The sequence below is a fragment of the Hyperolius riggenbachi genome, chromosome 10, assembly GCF_040937935.1.
Source record: "Hyperolius riggenbachi isolate aHypRig1 chromosome 10, aHypRig1.pri, whole genome shotgun sequence".
NCBI lineage: Eukaryota > Metazoa > Chordata > Amphibia > Anura > Hyperoliidae > Hyperolius > Hyperolius riggenbachi.
Genome location: NC_090655.1, coordinates 241,284,875 through 241,303,143, shown reverse-complemented (window position 1 = coordinate 241,303,143; position 18,269 = coordinate 241,284,875). Strand labels below are relative to the sequence as shown.

General features: G+C 43.1%; 1 protein-coding gene across 2 annotated transcripts; it reads left to right on the top strand.

The window, feature by feature from the left end:
- Positions 1–246: 246 nt before the first annotated feature.
- Positions 247–11,595, top strand: LOC137535040 (oocyte zinc finger protein XlCOF22-like). 2 transcript variants are annotated; one of them, XM_068256803.1, is made up of 7 exons: positions 247–318; positions 1,205–1,324; positions 5,398–5,532; positions 5,616–5,739; positions 5,868–5,965; positions 6,100–6,934; positions 9,400–11,595. In XM_068256803.1, the coding sequence occupies exons 2-7, from the start codon at positions 1,220–1,222 to the stop codon at positions 10,509–10,511; spliced, it is 2,409 nt and encodes an 802-aa protein (XP_068112904.1). In that variant the 5' UTR covers positions 247–318; positions 1,205–1,219; the 3' UTR covers positions 10,512–11,595. The 2 variants fall into 2 exon arrangements, with proteins under 2 accessions (XP_068112904.1, XP_068112905.1); XM_068256804.1 differs by lacking the exon at positions 247–318 and adding an exon at positions 426–655.
- Positions 11,596–18,269: the final 6,674 nt, after the last annotated feature.

The window sequence follows — 18,269 nt, the reverse complement described above, 5'->3', positions numbered from 1 at the left end:
ACCTGTATAATTCATATGTGTCAGTAATTAAATGGATGAGTTGGCAACACTGCTAGGGGTGTGATGGTGGCGCTGGCGTGATCAGGGGCATGGCTTAAGTGTCCCTCTTTCTCATCTCAAAAACTTGGGAGGTACGCTTGCAGCCCGTATCTGATCACTGAACAAAACAGGCATTCAAGAGCGCTGCAGTTCCCCTATTCTCCACAAGATGGTGATGTCACTTATGTATGCAGAATGGAATACACAGGAAGCCAATAAGCCATAGATGAAGAGGGAGGAAGTACAGAGTAGACATTGCTGAGACTGGCGGCAGAAGAGGTAAGAAGAGAGTATCTTATATTTACACCCAGTAACCCTCATATCCTTCCCCAATCACTAGTATCTGCTGTTACACACATACAGTATATGGATCAGTGTATATATTATGTCTTCTTTATCCTCAGCTCTACCAGAGGCCTGTGAGCTGGAGAGTCCTGCACAGAGTCTTATCTGTTCCTATCACTGCACTTCTCAGGACAGAGAGCTCTGATGTTCCTGACATCTGTTGGAGCCAATCTCCTAGCTTAGGAGTGAAAGCAATGACTACTCCTGCCACCACTGGGACCTCTTTGGTCTTCACCCTCCAGAGTCTCTCTAGTTCCACTCTCAGGCTCTGGTACTTCAGTTCCTCCTTCTCCTCTTTCTGATGTTGCTGTCACTTGGAGCTGCCACATCTGTCACCACTGTTGTCTTCTGGTGTTTGTCTGCTACCTTGATGGCCGGTTGATTAGCCAGAGCCTGTCTGTCCATCTGGATGTAGATGTCCTACAGGATCTTAGCCCTGTTCTCCTCTGTAACCTTCTGTGGAATCTCCTATCATTTGGTAGGGTTTATCCCGCAGGCTGTGCAGATGTTCCTGTACACAATGCAAGCTACAGCATGAGATTGTGCCATTCAGTGTACGCTGTGCCTGCCTGTGTCTTACACCCCTAGTCTTTGTGCTGGACTGACCCTGAGGTTTCTCTGTACAGCCTGCATCTTATCTCTGATGTGGGTGATCTCCACTATGGATATGGTGCTTAGTGCCTTGTCTTGTTCTTTCACTACAGGTTGACTTTAATATCATGAGGTATAACCCTCAGTGTGTAGCACATGTAATACTTCCCTGCCCTAATACAGCCCAAGTTCCTGCAGTCTCGATAATTCTCATGTTATCTGCCTACAGATAAGGACTGCTTGTATGGATTACATGACCACATCAGTGAGGATGGACGGGGACTGGGGTCACATGACTGACAAGATATTCAGTCTCACCCTGGAGATCATCTTCCTGCTGACCGGAGAGGTGAGGAGGATCTTGGGAAGTCACATGACCTTGCTCATTAAAAAACACACAAACTTAACCAGTAAAAATGTGATCCTGCAAATTGGTGGACACAGGCCCTGGCAGAAAGTGATCTCTGTGCTGCACACTCCTCTCCATCACCCTGACACGTCCGCCTTCCATCTGTGATGGTGGAAGTGTCCCATGAAAAGAAACGTACAGTGCAGCCGCAAGAGATGGCGACATAAAAGAACTAAACCTTTATGGCGTGGCCTGTGCCTACTGTTACAATTTAAGTATGATATGCTTGAATTCAGAGTCACTTTACCTAACTGGTTTAATAAAAGGACTTGCTCTGCAGAGTGTCTCTTTAAAGAGAAACTAAACTGAGAAGAATATGGATTTTTCCTTTTAGAATAATACCAGTTGCCTAACTTTCCTGCTGATCCTGTGTCTCGAATACTTTTAGCCACAGCCCTGCAACAAGCATGCGGATCAGGTGCTCTGACTGAAATCAGACTGGATTAGCTGCATGCTTGTTTCAGGTATGTGATTCAGCCACTACTGCGGCCAAAGAGATCAGCAGGATTACCAAGCAATTGGTATTGTTTAAAAGGAAACATGCATATCCCTCTTAGTTAAGGTTCCCTTTAAGGAGTATTTCTCTTGCAGAGAAATAAAGACAGTTCTGATTTTCAGTAGAACATGGTACTGGAACTCCCAATGCTGTAGCAGAGATAGCCAGTGCAGAGGCCAGACCAGCTGGTGATAAACAACATAAACATGAGCCATTGTTATGAAAATATTCTCACAAGTACATTAAACAATGTTCTCCTCAGAACAAGGGGAAAGGGCATTGGAAAATAGAATTTTCCAGTGCATGCGCAGTAAAGACTGTGCTTGTCATGATATCACGTGTTCTTATCAGCCAATAGCAGGCGATGGGTTATTGATCAATCCCTGCTGGATGATGTCACATTTAACTCTTTAGAGGCTAGTTAAAAGAGCCAACGGGCTCCAGAGAGTCACTTCTGACTTCCATCTTTCCCCTCAACTTCCGGCTTCACATCAGACTTCTTGTAACTTCCATTACCTGTAACTGCATGCTTTATATAGGCCTAAGTGCAGCGTATCATAGATTATAAGATAAGGGATGGACCAAATTGCATGGAACGCACAAGATTCTACAGACTGATTGCTTTGCCGAGGTAAACTAAGCGATAAGATTGCTGAACACTTTCTGTGATAAGGTGCCTAACAAAGGTGTAGAGCTGTTGCCCAGAGCAACCAACAAATATTTATTACACCTACCAATACACAGATTCAATATCGTACCAGCCGGCTCATCCCTGGTGGTGAGTACTATTGTGGGATGGTCACATGACATCACACTTATGTCTAATAAATCAAACCTGTAACTTTAGGTGGGGAGAAGATACTTATCTCAGTAGAGGGAAGCCTGTGGATACTCCAGAGACTTCCCATATCCTCCTGCAGACCACCGCTGCTGCCCGGGACCCTCTGACAGCAGTCACGCTTCTGTATCTGAATGAGCATGGCCACACTGTGCAGACGCACTTCATGGACTGTGTCAGTGCAGTAGCACGAAGGCGCTTGTGTACGAGTGGCTCCAAGCATCAGCGAAGTGTTGCCACACTTGTACACAGATGGGAGCACGGCTGCAGCAATCTCCAAGGTTTGTAAAGAGGTGTAAAATTCAAAATGGCATTTATGCTGTAAATCGTTAGGCACAGCATATAACTACCAAAAGCCAAAGAAATACTGGTTTTAATTCATTATTTTTATTATTATTTATTGTATTCATAAAACACCAACATATTACACAGAGCTGGACAATAAATAGGAATACATACAATGTAAACAAGGGGTGACAGACAGAGAGATAGCACACAGTTATATAACATAGCACAACTTTATACATGAAAACAGGGTATAAGATGCATGATCACGTGATTTTACAGAGACCCAGCAATCAAGTCTGAATAAGTCCTTGGGAAGGGTGTAAATGGTGGAATTGCGGGATCAAGGACACACTAAGAGGGCGAGACCCTGCCAAAGGATGACAATCTAAAGGATGGGAGAGGGACATATAAGGTAGAGCTGTGGAAAAGGAGCCAGGCTGATAGAGTTAAAGCGTGGTAGATGGAGGGTAAGCCATTTTAACTGTTTGTTGCACCAAGTGCAGTTTATCTAGGCCCAGCAGGACTTCATCTGAAGTCCCACAGATGTAGATATTTGTCCCTCACTGCTACGTGCTCCCGCTCGCTCTCCTGGGTGACCTCATCACCGCCTATTAGCACACATATCAGTCATTCACCGATCTAAGTACTCATGATCAATGACAACCAGCATCAATGAGCTGCTGTGGTCATTGATAAAATAAAAGTAACACATACACACGTTCCTTCCTTTTAGCGTACTAAAAAGAAAGAACTTGGGGACATCTTGTGGCCAAGTAGTAAAATTACAATTACATACATTTTTTAGTTTCAAGGGTGTGGTATTAGAGAAGATCAAACAAGGGGTACAAAGTCATACAGCGAGCACATATTCCCCACACAGGGGGTTGCTAAAATGGTAGTGGCACAAACAACAAGAAAAAACCTTGTCAAACCATGATATATTATTTAAAAAAAATAAAAAGTACATACATATCCCATTAAAGTTAACCCATTACCTTCCACACTCTCTCATGGTGACCAAAATTAAACATTTACATTGAAAAAAATGACATTTAATAAAATAAAACATAAATAGTTACCGTAGGGACTGAACTTTTTTAATATGTACAGTATGTTATAAGGGTATATTACTGCTATGTTTGCAAATAAGGGCTTGTAATTAGTGACAGACGCAAAACTGAAAATATACACCTTTCTAAATAAAATGTTGTCGCCATACATTCTGATAGGAACATAATTATTTTGTTGTGATATGTACTGATAAAGATATTGGTGAATAAAAGGGAGCAGCACTGAAATGTGAACATTGCTCTGTTCCTGAAGGGGAAAAAGCTCTCAGAGGGAAACTAGTTCAAATAAACAGAATGTGCAGTGGGTAGAGAGCTAGCAGCAAATACTTACCGTGCCTCCCATTCCCCTCCATCACTCGTCGTTCTCCTACAATCAGTGCTGTCAACAGTGATGTCACAGGAGAGGAGCACACTCGCTCCCCCCGCTCTTGCATACTGACGGGCCTGGGACGTAGGGCGGATGGTTGTGCCATTGATTGTGACGTGGATATCCAGGAGGGGTGGTGCAACGCAGGGTGGGAAAATCAGGAGCTCAATTTTATCCAAGATAAGCTTTAGGGACCTGGCTGACCTCCAGGAGGAGGTAGTTGAGAGGCAGGAGAAGACCTTGTCCATGGTGGAGGTGGAGAGATGGGTGTATTGAGATACATCTGGGTAACATCGGTATATAGGTGGTATTTAAAGCCCAGGACGGAGATGACTTCGCTGATGGAGGCATAAACAGTAGAGGGCTCAGAACAGAGCCCTTGGTGACTCTGACCAATAGGGGGTGAGAGTTGAGAAGGAACCATTGAAAGAGGTTGCTAAGAGGTGATAAGAGAGGTATGAGGAGATCCAGGCTAGTGCTGAATGTATGGATTGGAGGCGGAAGGGATGGTCTACTCTAGGGCAAGGCTTTCTTCCTTTTCACTACATTTTGACAAAATTACCTGTTTCCTTGAGAGATTATCAGATTGTCTTGTAATTAAGTAATTCCTGAGCAAAACAAAATATAGAGAAGGCTCTTTTCTTAAGCCCTGGACACAGGGGAAGCATTTCATACATATTTACTCTGCACAAACAGCCAAATACAATCTGATCATTTTAGAACAGCAACCTTATCAGTTCCTGCTCCTGAGTGAAGAAGAAACCCTTCCAACAACTTGGAAACCATTTATATATATATATTTTTTTTTTTTTGATTCATATTTATGCCGTGTTTATTGTTTTAGCCCAAATATGAAATTTGAGTATCATACAGCTTAATAAAACACAAGCATGACCAGGGAGGTGAGAAGGATTTTGGGAGGTCACATAACATTGCTGGTGTTTTTCAATACAGGGTACTCCTCCTGTGAAGTCTGGTGACCAGGTGACAATCATAGTTCCCCCGCCTCACTTTTTGGTACCTGAGAGAACCATGAAGAAGAAGATTTTACAAGTCATCAACAAGATCAGTGAGTTGCTGATGGGAGAGGTGAGCAGTGCTGGGAATTATTGGACATTGCCCATTAATAGCAAGGGAGATGTGGATGGTGACCGTGTCATTTTGTGTGTCAGGTTCCTATAGGTTGTCAGGACGTCCCAACCTTCTCCTCCAAGGAGGCGTGGCAGAATGTAGAAGGACACAAAGACCTCTCCAAGGACATCATGATGGAGAACCAGCCACCCCTCACATCACCAAGTGAGAGGAGACTTATGCTTCTTATAGGGGAGAGAGCAGTATGGAGGGACCCCCCCCCCCCCAGATCCCCCATTATCTGATAAACACATAGAGACAAAATATGCAGCAAGTGTGTCTTTTTCCTACAGATGGATCCAGGAACGGAAGCCCACCAGAGAGATGTACAGGTCCTCTTTACTCCCAGGATTGTCCACTGGAAGACCACAACTATGCTTGCCGTTATCAGGTAGGTGGAACTGAAGGATTAAAGCTAAAAAGCGACAAATTGTATGAAATTATATTCCGTGGTTTCAGTTTATTAAATGTTACAAGTCTAAAAAAAAATTTCTCTTGATTTTTTTTTTTTTTTTTTTAATATAGAGTGTAGAATTTACTGATCTTAAAACTGATACTCATGTGAAGTTTCAACAGCAATCTGAATTGGAAAGTAAATTAATGAGAAAGGAAGAAGATGAGGCATATGTGAGGAGTGATCAGCAGACTATGGAGGAGGGTGACATGATGAGGACAAGTAAAGAGGAAGAAGAAGAGACGTATGTGAGGAGTGATCAGCAGACTACGGAGGAGAGTGACATGATGAGGACAAGTAAAGAGGAAGAAGAAGAGACATATGTGAGGAGTGATCAGCAGTCTATGGAGGAGGGTGACATGATGAGGACAATTAAAGAGGAAGAAGAGACATATGTGAGGAGTGATCAGCAATCTATACAGGAGGGTGACATGATGGGGACAATTAAAGAGGAAGAAGAGACATATGTGAGGAGTGATCAGCAATCTATACAGGAGGGTGACATGATGAGGATAATTAAAGAGGAAGAGGAGACATATGTGAGGAGTGATCAGCAATCTATACAGGAGGGTGACATGATGGGGACAATTAAAGAGGAAGAAGAGGAGACATATGCGAGGAGTGATCAGCAATCTATACAGGAGGGTGGCATGATGGAGACAATTAAAGAGGAAGAAGAGACATATGTGAGGAGTGATCAGCAGACTATACAGGAGGGCGACATGATGAGGACAATTAAAGAGGAAGAAGAGACATATGTGAGGGGTGTTCAGCAGTCTATGGAGGAAGGTGAAATGTCGAGTATAACTAATGAAGAAATGCATGTAAGCAGTGATAATCAGCCTTCAGAAGATGACAAAATTCAAACTATTAAAAAAGACAAATGTCCTCTGAATATTAGCACAGGTAAGTTATAAACACCAAGTGCTGAAATTGTTTTAATTTTCACCTGATGAGGTTAGACTGGGCTAATGGTTTAGGGCTACTGAGATCAGATGAAGGGGGTCCAGTTAGTGATGGCTTAAGAGAAGTTTTAGATATTGGACACAGCAAGTGCTGGATATTGCAGGATATTGGCCGATCGCACAGGATTTCTGTTCACATGTCATTCGATCTGTTCTGAATTGATGTTTGAATTCAGACCATGAAGACGCAATATCAGTCAGATTGAATGTGAAGGTGACTCGCAGAGGATATCGTTTGTAGTGTGTGGATCACTAGTTGATCGACTTTCAATCAACCAAACTGAAGTTGATTCCTTAATAAAGTCAATCGCTTTGTTGATTGACTCAGAATCGCTAGATGTATGGCTAGCTTAATGGTTTAGGGCTACTGAGATCAGATAAAGGGGGTCAAGTTAGTGATGGGTTAAGCAAAGTTTTAGATACAGGACACAGCAGGTGCAGGTGATGATTGTAATTTGGGACCGGCTAAGGTGCATTATAAATTTAATTTTTGTCATTATTGAGGTAAGCCAACTTCCCTTATTCTAAACTTTACTTTTTTTATCGAAATTGTATACATCCTTCGGCACCTCTTCCCCCTCTGTGCTTTACACACCCTGTTGGAGGGGTGTGTTCGGTCTCACGTAGAGTTGTCATGACTAGTACCAGTTTTTTCATAAGAATGTGACCGCATGCAGTACCTTTCTGGACGTCCAAGTGGAGTCGGAATTGTGACTCTCCACTTATGTGGTTGGCTTCCCTCATTGCAACACACCTTTCTGAATATTACGCTTCCTTTCCTTTGATAATTTTGTTTTGGTGACATATATTGTGCTATTGGGGCTCCCATTATCTCTGTGCTTCCTTTTCAAGGTGTACAGTCACCTTCTCTTCATTCAACACATAAGAAGGAAATACTGTACACCATCTCCATTCCTCAGTATAACATCATAGCACAAACACATGAGGAGGGGATACTGTACACCATATGAAAGGCCCATCTCCATTCCTCAGTATAACATCATAGCACCAACAAATGAGGAGGAGATACTGTACACCATATGAAAGGTCCATCTCCATTCCTCAGTATAACATCATAGCACCAACACATGAGGAGGAGATACTATACACCATATGAAAGGCCCATCTCCATTCCTCAGTATAACATCATAGCACTAACAAATGAGGAGGAGATACTGTACACCATATGAAAGGCCCATCTCCATTCCTCAGTATAACATCATAGCACCAACACATGAGGAGGAGATACTATACACCATATGAAAGGCCCATCTCCATTCCTCAGTATAACATCATAGCACTAACAAATGAGGAGATACTGTACACCATATGAAAGGCCCATCTCCATTCCTCAGTATAACATCATAGCACCAACAAATGAGGAGGAGATACTGTACACCATATGAAAGGCCCATCTCCATTCCTCAGTATAACATCATAGCACCAACACATGAGGAGGAGATACTATACACCATATGAAAGGCCCATCTCCATTCCTCAGTATAACATCATAGCACTAACAAATGAGGAGGAGATACTGTACACCATATGAAAGGCCCATCTCCATTCCTCAGTATAACATCATAGCACCAACAAATGAGGAGGGGATACTGTACACCATATGAAAGGCCCATCTCCATTCCTCAGTATAACATAATAGTACGAACACATGAGGAGGAGATACTGTACACCAAATGAAAGGCCCAACTCCATTCCTCAGTATAAAATCATAGTACCAAGAAATGAGGAGGAGGTACTGTACACCATATGAAAGGCCCATCTCCATTCCTCAGTATCACATCCTAGTACCAACAAATGAGGATATACTGTACACCATATGAAAGGCCCATCTCCATTCCTCAGTATAACATCATAGTACCAACAAATGAGGAGGAGATACTGTACACCATATGAAAGGCCCATCTCCATTCCTCAGTATAACATCATAGCACCAACAAATGAGGAGGAGATACTGTACACCATATGAAAGGCCCATCTCCATTCCTCAGTATCACATCCTAGTACCAACAAATAGGAGGATATACTGTACACCATATGAAAGGCCCATCTCCATTCCTCAGTATAACATCATAGTACCAACAAATGAGGAGGAGATACTGTACACCATATGAAAGGCCCATCTCCCTTCCTCAGTATAACATCATAGTTCCAACAAATGAGGATATACTGTACAACGTATGAAAGGCCAATATCCTTTACCTAATTTAAAATTATCCTCAGTATACCTACGCTGTGATTCAGTTTAATGTGGTGTACTTTGTCTTACCAGGCGGCTATTACTTTCATGTTGGGATTATATTGTATTGACTAATTTCCATTCCATAGCTTTGTGAGGAGTTACTAATTAAAAATTCAGTTTCTAAAGAAAATGTAATTTCTCTCCAGATAAACATGATGTTGGGAACTCTTCAGAGGGACATCTCCATCCATGGAATACAGCACCGTTGTCACATCAGACACGTCACAGAGGTGTCCATCTTTTCTCATGTTCAGAGTGTGGGGAAGGTTTTAATTATAAAACAACCTTTCTTAGACACCAAAGAAGTCACAAAGGCATCCATCCATTCTCATGCTCTGTGTGTGGGAAATGTTTTAATGACAAAAAAGTTCTTCTTAGACACCAGACACGGCACACAGATGAGCAGCTGTTTTCATGTTCAGAGTGTGGGAAAAGATTTTATCATAAAAGTAGCCTTCATAGACACCAGACAAGTCACTCAGGTGAGAGTTGTTTTCCATGTTTAGAGTGTGGGAAAAGTTATTCTCAGAAAGGAAGACTTGTTATACACCAGAGAAGTCACACAGGTGAGCGCCCGTTCTCATGCTCAGAGTGTGGGAAAGGTTTTGTTACGAAGGGAGACCTTCTTAGACACCAGAGATTTCACACAGGGGAAAGCCCATTCTTATGTTCAGAGTGTGGGAAATCTTTTAATAAAAAGGTACGCCTTCTCATACACCAGAGATGTCATACAGGCATCCCTTCTTTTCCATGTTCAGAATGCAGGAAAGGTTTTTATAACAGAAAAGACCTTCTTAGACACCAGACAACCCACATAGGCAAGCAGCCTTTTTCATGCTCAGAGTGTGGCAAATGTTTTTCTCAGAAAGGGTGCCTTCTTATACACCAAAGAAGTCACCCAGGTAAGCATTCATTCTCATGTACAGAGTGTGGGAAAAGTTTCAGTATAAAAGGAAATCTTATTCAACACCAGAAAATTCACACAGGGGAGCGTCCATTCTCTTGTACAAAGTGTGGGAAAAAATGTATGCAGAAAAAAACCTTGCTTAGTCACCACTGTAGTCACACAGGCATCCTTCCTTTCTCTTGTTCTGTGTGTGGGAAAGGTTTTAATGAGTATTGTGATCTTCTGAGACACCAGAAATCTCACCCAGAGTGGCAGCCTTTTTCTTGTTCAGAGTGTGGGAAATGTTTTGCTTGGAAAGCAAGCCTGGTCTTTCATGAGAAATTTCATACAGATGAAAAGCTGTATTCATGATCAAATTGTGGGAAATGAAATAGCAAGCGTCTTTGGTTTATCTTTTTCAAAGTGTTTTAGTGATAAATGTTATTTTTTAAGACATTAGAAAACTCACACAGTTGAGTTGCCCTTTCCATGATCAGAGAGCAGTAAATGGGTGTCTCAGAAAGTAAACTTAGTTACTAACTAGAGAAGCCACAGGTGAGCCTCTATTCTCATATTCAAAATGTAGGAAAAGTATCGGTAGTAAAGTAGATCCACAGAGAACACCCTATTCATGCATAGAATGTGGGAAATGCTTTTCTCACAGAGGACACCTACTTTCACATGAAAAAAAGTCACACAGCTGTGAATCTATTTACATTTTTATGAGTGTAAGAAAACTTTCTGTGTGAAAGGAGACATTGGCCTGATGAAGGAGATCATTGTAATATTGCTGTGCTTAGAAATCACATGGCAATATAACCCTTACTGTGTACTGCTATTTACGCTATAAGCATGGTCCATGGTACTCGACTATCATTACCATTGCTAAGGTAAGACACACTACTAACGTTAATTTCCGTTAGTAATGTAACCTCGTCTGATCTGTTACTTTTACAAAGAAGAGTAAATGCATTCATTTGCAGGCCGGAAGCAATTTGGATCCTGGTAGCGGGTGTAGAGACTCATGTGACTCACAGGTGGATTATGGGTTCCTGGAAATATGCTAGCTAATATTTAGGGTATAAATAAGCCCAGTATATTCAAAGATGGCTTGTGCATCCCAAATCTCATATCATATATGGCTGGGAAGAGGGGGAGAGGATGGTAATGTATATAATGATAGTTTGCTTATGTCATTCTGATGTCCAATACTTTGTTTCCTGATATGTTTTCTTTGATAGCTGATTATAACCCTGTTCTATGTAACACCATGACCCCTCTGTTCCATCATGGCTGCCAGGCCTTGTCCATTATTACGCTGTTCTGCTGTTCCAGTCAGAATGCACTACTGTCATCTGATCACTCTGATCTGTCCTATGTTTTCATAAGATATAGTAAATGATTTTATGAATGAGCTGTGACCTTATTACATGTATGTGAATGTAATAAAGATACTTTTTTTATGGGAACCAACTTCAGTCTATAGTGTTAGATAGTGATGGTTATATTATTATTATTATTTATTAGATTTATATAGCGCCAACATATTACGCAGCACTGTACAGTAAATAGGATTACAGACAATGATAACAGGGGTGACAGAACAATACAGGTAACAGACCATAGATACAACAATACAGGTTATAGCAATAAGATACACAACACAATGCAGATAGTAGTACAATTCCAGATCATAAACTGGAATGGTAGTGGTAAAAATTACCAGTTCCAAATTCTGGGTAAAGTGCACACAGTCAAGTATGATACACAAGGGGAGAGGGCTAGGGTTATAGAAGATAACATGTCCCTATATGTGCCTTGTTCTACACCACAGCCTTTCTTTCAGCTCCAACCAGTCTGGCCATTCTCCTCAGAGGAGGGACAGTTAGTGACATGGATTATTACACCTCGCTTATTACATTTTAGCAGTGCATCCAATGGGAGTACAGTTCTTGCTGGTACTTTAGTTCCTAACGCATATTATGCAAAATAGTAATGGCATAACATGGACTGTAATAAATAATTGTCTTCACATCTTCAGTAACTGTAGTTGAGATCAGGCACAATGCACGAGAAGGTCTGCAGCTCATCATCCAATCAGCAGACAGGATCACTGGCAGCAACCTCCCCTCTCTACAGGAGCTCCACAACAGCTCATGATAAAAGAGGCAACTAGATGGCCACTAATACCCCCCCCCCCCCCCCTGATGCCCAATCCATCTTACATTACCTTACATTACATCTTACATTACCTTCCTTTAGGAGTCAAGTACAATGGATGTCCCATGCTTCCCTGGTATATGATTGCACAAGCCCAAATGGGGGTGACTACCACCCAACATTCCCCTTAAAATATTACAAACAAGGCTAACACTTCCTTAATAAGTGTTCAACTCTTATTCAAGCAAATGGCATAAACCAATTTTTTTTTACATATTCTTTATATAAACCAACATAAGGAATAAACCTTTCTTGTCTAAAGCTGTATTTGGGCCACAACAATGGCCTCCAGATGCTCGATAAAAGTGATGTGTCGCGTCTGTCTGCTGCAGCACCTGGAACACCAGACTGAACACTTAATAAAGAAGTTATAGCATAAAGAGGTGGCGCTACTAGGGATCAGCTATGCACCTCAATTTCCCTATCCCAGTTCAATCAGGTTATGTAAAATTGACAACAGTCTCTCAATGCAGCCTGATCATTAATACATATCACTCTCCCTATATCAGTCCAATCAGGCTGTGACTAGAAGTGACAGCAGTTTCTTATGGTGGCTTGATCGCCTATCTTCAAATTCCTTCAAATTCATCCTTGCTGGCAATAGATATCCTCCACCACACCCTTTGTGCCAAACTCACCGTCCACTTAGACCCCCAGACAGGTCTAGTTATGCCTTGGGACCATTACCAGGTCGTCCCCCACCTCTCTGGCATAGACACTGACGAATCACCCTTGTCCCTCTCTTCAACAGCTTGATATCTTCTTAATATGTGTTACTGGACTCCCCGAACCTCAATAAAATGGGCCTCTCATAGCGTAATACTGTATAATATTTATTGCTTTAAAACATAAATTGCACTCACGTTTTCCAAGATAAAACCAAAGCACAGAGTTTTTCCTGAGGCGGGCTCTCCCCCGTTATTGTTGGCCGCAGGCAGGCTGGTTCCTGTAGTCCCTCCGTGTGCTACACTGTTGGTGCGCGCTCCCCTCCGGCTACGCGCACCAACAGTGTAGCACACGGAGGGACTACAGGAACCAGCCTGCCTACGGCCAACAATATCGGGGGAGAGCCCGCCTCAAGAAAATCTCTGTGCTTTGGTTTTATCTTGGAAAACGTGAGTGCAATTTATGTTTTAAAGCAATAAATATTATACAGTATTACGCTATGAGAGGCCCTTTTTATTGAGGTTCGGGGATATCAAGCTGTTGAAGAGAGGGACAAGGGTGATTCGTCAGTGTCTATGCCAGAGAGGTGGGGGACGACCTGGTAATGGTCCCAAGGCATAACTAGACCTGTCTGGGGGTCTAAGTGGACGGTGAGTTTGGCACAAAGGGTGTGGTGGAGGATATCTATTGCCAGCAAGGATGAATTTGAAGTAATTTGAAGATAGGCGATCAAGCCACCATAAGAAACTACTGTCACTTCTAGTCACAGCCTGATTGGACTGATATAGGGAGAGTGATATGTATTCATGATCAGGCTGCATTGAGAGACTGTTGTCAATTTTACATTACCTGATTGAACTGGGATAGAGAAATTGAGGTGCATAGCTGATCCCTAGTAGCGCCACCTCTTTATGCTATAATTTTTGTTTTGTAAGGGAGGAGGCGAACAGGGGAGGCTGTAACAAACACGCACACAGATTGGTTAATATTGGTTGCTAATCTTTACATCTGAAGGACACATCCAGTGCCAGCGCGCGTGTGTTTTGGTATACTTAATGAGGAAGTGCTAGCCTTATTTGTAATAGTTCTTCCTTCGGGAGTGACACACAGAGCATTCACACCACAAACGGCCAGACTCAGAGAGAGGTTTTACCCCAAGCACTAGCCCTTTACTGGGAAGGCCACAATGGTCTGGGCCTTGGGCTGCTGGATATGGAAAAGGGAGGCTGCTAATGTGGAGCAACACATGTGAGAGGGGAGCCGCTGCACAAGAGAGCTATATATGAAAGAGGGGCAGCTGTACATGAGTGTTACACATGGAAAAGAGGGCTGCCCATGGAAGAGGAAACGCAGGAAATCTTCCGGGGGGACAAGTAAAAATCCAGCCTTGCTTACCCTACGTAATGATGAACAGCACAAATCCCTCCATCTCTATCAGTAATGCTACAACTACTAGAATCCTGAGCAGTACATCTCAGAGCTGAATGCAGGTTTAATTACCATGGTGTAACAGATTGCTTTCTTGCCTGGGAGCACCAGGTCATGAGTTCCAGTCTGGACCAGGACACTATCTGCATGGGGTTTATATGCTCTCCCCATGTTTGTGTGGGTTTTTTTCTAGGCACATACTGGAATGGTAATTGGTTCTCCTAAAACTGGCCTTAGACTGTGTTGGGTATGTGATTAATGTGGGATTAGATTATGAGCCCCTCTGAGGGACAGTAAGTGACATGACTATAATCTATAAAGTGCTGCAGAAGATGTCAGTGCTATATAAATACATACTAATATTGTAGGACATTAAACTATGGCAGGATTATGAGATCCTCTGAGAGCAGTCAGGTATATAGGACTATATACTCTGAAAAGTGCTGCAGAAATCTTCAGCGCAAAATAAAACAATATTTCCTTTTTGCAGAGCTGCCAGCTGAGTTACAGTATCCTAATTAAATGTCCCTGATGGCATTTTTTACACCTACACCTCAAGTCCCCCATATCTAAGGGGTGGGGAACATAGCAAATTCAAGGAACTAGAGTATTAAGACAGGAGTAAGACCCAGCAGGGACACATACTGTGAGCTGCATTATCCTAATTACATGTCCCTGCTGGCATTTTTTTTCACCTACACCTCAAGTTCCCCATAACTGCTATATGCTTTGCCACTACCCGTGACTATGACGCCAAGGGGAGGGGTGGGGAGCAGAGCAGATGCAAGGGACTCAAGGATTCAGACAGCACCGGCAGGGACATGTACTATAATACAGCCACTACACTGTCTGCTCTGCAACAGGAAGAGCAGGATCCAGCCCTCTTACCGCCCAAGTTACTGGGCAGAAATCATCAGAGCTCTCCATCAGGGATGAGCAACCACAAGTTTGCAAACCAAAATGGCAAACCTTCTCTGGCCACCGCGCTCCAACCATCCGACACTTGACCGCTGTTAAGGAGAACAGATGAGAGGATTGAGCACCAGGGCAAGAAAAAAAAAATCAGGATTTATACATACCTGGGGCTTCGTTCAGGTAGAGATGGCACGAACTGATCACCCGGCGAATATTTTGCAGTGAACAATGCGTGTTCGCAAACATATGGCGTGTCCGATTTGCCCCTATACATTATAATGGAGCCAAGAAATTGACCCTTCACCCCAGAATCAGCAGACAAGTGACAGCCAATCAGCTATCCCCTCCCACCTGCCCCCCCCCCCATCAGAAAGTCAGCATAGCAGCCATTTTACACTCTGCATGCGTGCTGTGTGAAGCCGTTTAGGGACAGAGCATTTCTGCAGATAAGGAAAGTGTGGGTTAGGCCTGTGTTCTGTGTCCCCAGTGGAGTTTCTTGCTGCTACAATGCTAATTCACCATCTACATAAACATCAAAGCCCTTCTGAAGGCTGTGTGTTTTGATCTTGTGATATTGCTGTTCAATGTGTCCACACAGTGCACTTTAGCTGTTGCAGACAGGTGCAGTCAGTGCTTAGTGCTACAGTAGTTCACACTTCTAAGGGCTGTTTTTTATTTCTTGCTATTGTTATATTGTAATTCTGTGTGTCCAGTGCACAGGTTAGCTGTTGGAGACCAGTCTGCTGGTCCTAGTAGTGCACCGACCATAACACAATAATCCTTCACCACCACTACTGGCATCTAGTACCCACTACTGCTCCCTGTATAAGGCCTCAGTGCAGAATCGGTGTTTTTTGGTCAATTAATTGTCATTGATCTACCTCAGCCTGACCATAGGGGCTGGGAAACTGCAATCGCCTGCACTTTCATCTGTCAGTGTGAACAAGGCCTAACCCTTACACAACCTTATCGCTGTGTATGCACGGTGGACGTTTCATTTTAAAGCGTTATTGTCACCATAAAAATCAAATTTCAACAGCAACTGGTCTGAGTGTATTAAGTGATAAAGATGCTAATCCTGCATTCAAAACTTACAATACTTTTTCTGCTGTTATGGTTTGTAGTTATCACATACTTTAAAGGGAAGGTTCAGGTAAAGGTAAAGGGAAGGTCGGGCCTCTTCTGCGTTCCATTGTGCGGTCCACGGACGTCTTCCGGGCTGTACTGCGCAGGCTCAGTAGTTCTGAGCCTGCACAGTACAGCCCGGAGGACGTCCGATGACGTCAGCGCGCCGGCGTGGAATGCACAATGGATCGCAGAAGAGGCCCGACCTGGCCGCCGGCCTGGCCAGGTCGGGTCAGCAACCGGAGACCACTGGGAGCCTGCGGAGCGGCGCCGAGGGCACCTCCTGCCTGCCACGGGCTGGAGGAAGCTCCAGGTAAGTGGATAAGGATTTTTTTTTCATAGTCCCTGAACCTTCCCTTTAAGAGCACTGGCCCTAGTGCCAAACAGTGCCAAAGAGTTGAATGCTGGGAGTTCTTTTTATCTATAATATATTCCTCCTCTTCCAATTATTTCTCTACCTAGCTGCTTATCAGAAAAACCCTCTGATTACTTGTGTTTACAAGCAAGGCTGAGGTGATTGGATGTGTACATAAAAAATAGACAGTGCAGTTGTTAGTATACACCTCAGTGGGAGTGTCTGAAGACTCTGGGAGGAGGGCAGCTAATGAATACACAATGAGCAAGAGAAGGGAGGGGGAAACGAGTCAGGGAGGATATGATGTCAGCATAAAACAAAAACAAAATGTTTATATTACTGTGCTAGAATTATTTGTATAAGCTAGTGTTTATGTATAGACTACAACTAAGTCTGGGTGTCCTATTCCTCAGCAATCTACTGGGGTAGACACCTTTGGTGTACTTCCCTTGATGGATAATTTGATATGTCTATTGTTGTATATATTTGTTATAGTCATGTGACTTGTCTCATGACTTCCTGGCTTTACAAAACTTACAATCATTAAAAATGACTTTAGAAACAATTGCTAATTTTAACCTATATTTAATAGTCCTTAGAAAGAGAAGAGAAATACTAGGTCGGCACTAGATGCTGAACCGGCAAACCTGATGGGGGTTGTATGGAATCTTACTGTGCCTCCAGACCAGAGTCAATGTGTAAGCAGCAAAAAAAGAGAAGATATCCGGGCACCAGCAGTTGCATAGCAATCCACCACTTTTATTACATCCCCATCACCGACAGATACAAGGCAAAAAAACAAGTAGGCCTTGTTTCACAACACAATGAAATAGCGATTGCTGGAAGCCGAATTATTGTGTGTTAAAAGTAACTTCAGCTCCATCTTCTGACGGCGCCGGAGTTACTCTGTGTGCGCTGCTGTAGCTGTAATTTCTATTACAGCCTATGGTGGCGGCGGCTGCGCCCAAATCTACCTGCGCTGTAATTAAAGTGGTCGTCTGTGTATGCCGTGTCATGCTGGTGCTGCCGCACAATCAGATTTAGCACCGTCATTGCCAAAACTTGGGAGAGGAAAAATTGTAATAGGCTGGGGCACTGAAGACCATGAGCCTGTGACCCTGGGCCCTATGCCAGTGCATATGCAGACCTATGTATAAGACCTAAAATTGGGACAATAGAGGAGTAGGGAGTGACAGAGGAACTTGATCACAAAATAGAGAATATCCCTCTATAAAGGGACAGCTGGGACACATACACTATCAGTCTCTGTCCCTACTAGTGTTGTCCGGATCATGAACGATTCGGATCTTTGATCCGAATCTATTTTATGAGTCGATCATCCGAATCATCAAAATTAGTGATTCGAATCGCAAAAGGGGCGGGACCAGGAGCGACACGCCCCCTCTCAGCGGGCAGCGGGG

Coding starts and splice junctions, on each gene's coding strand:
- LOC137535040 (XM_068256803.1), top strand. CDS start 1,220: ATGGATTACATGACCACATCAGTGAGGATGGACGGGGACTGGGGTCAC. Junction 1,325..5,397: donor TCTTCCTGCTGACCGGAGAG/GTGAGGAGGATC, acceptor TTTTCAATACAG/GGTACTCCTCCTGTGAAGTC. Junction 5,533..5,615: donor GTGAGTTGCTGATGGGAGAG/GTGAGCAGTGCT, acceptor TTTGTGTGTCAG/GTTCCTATAGGTTGTCAGGA.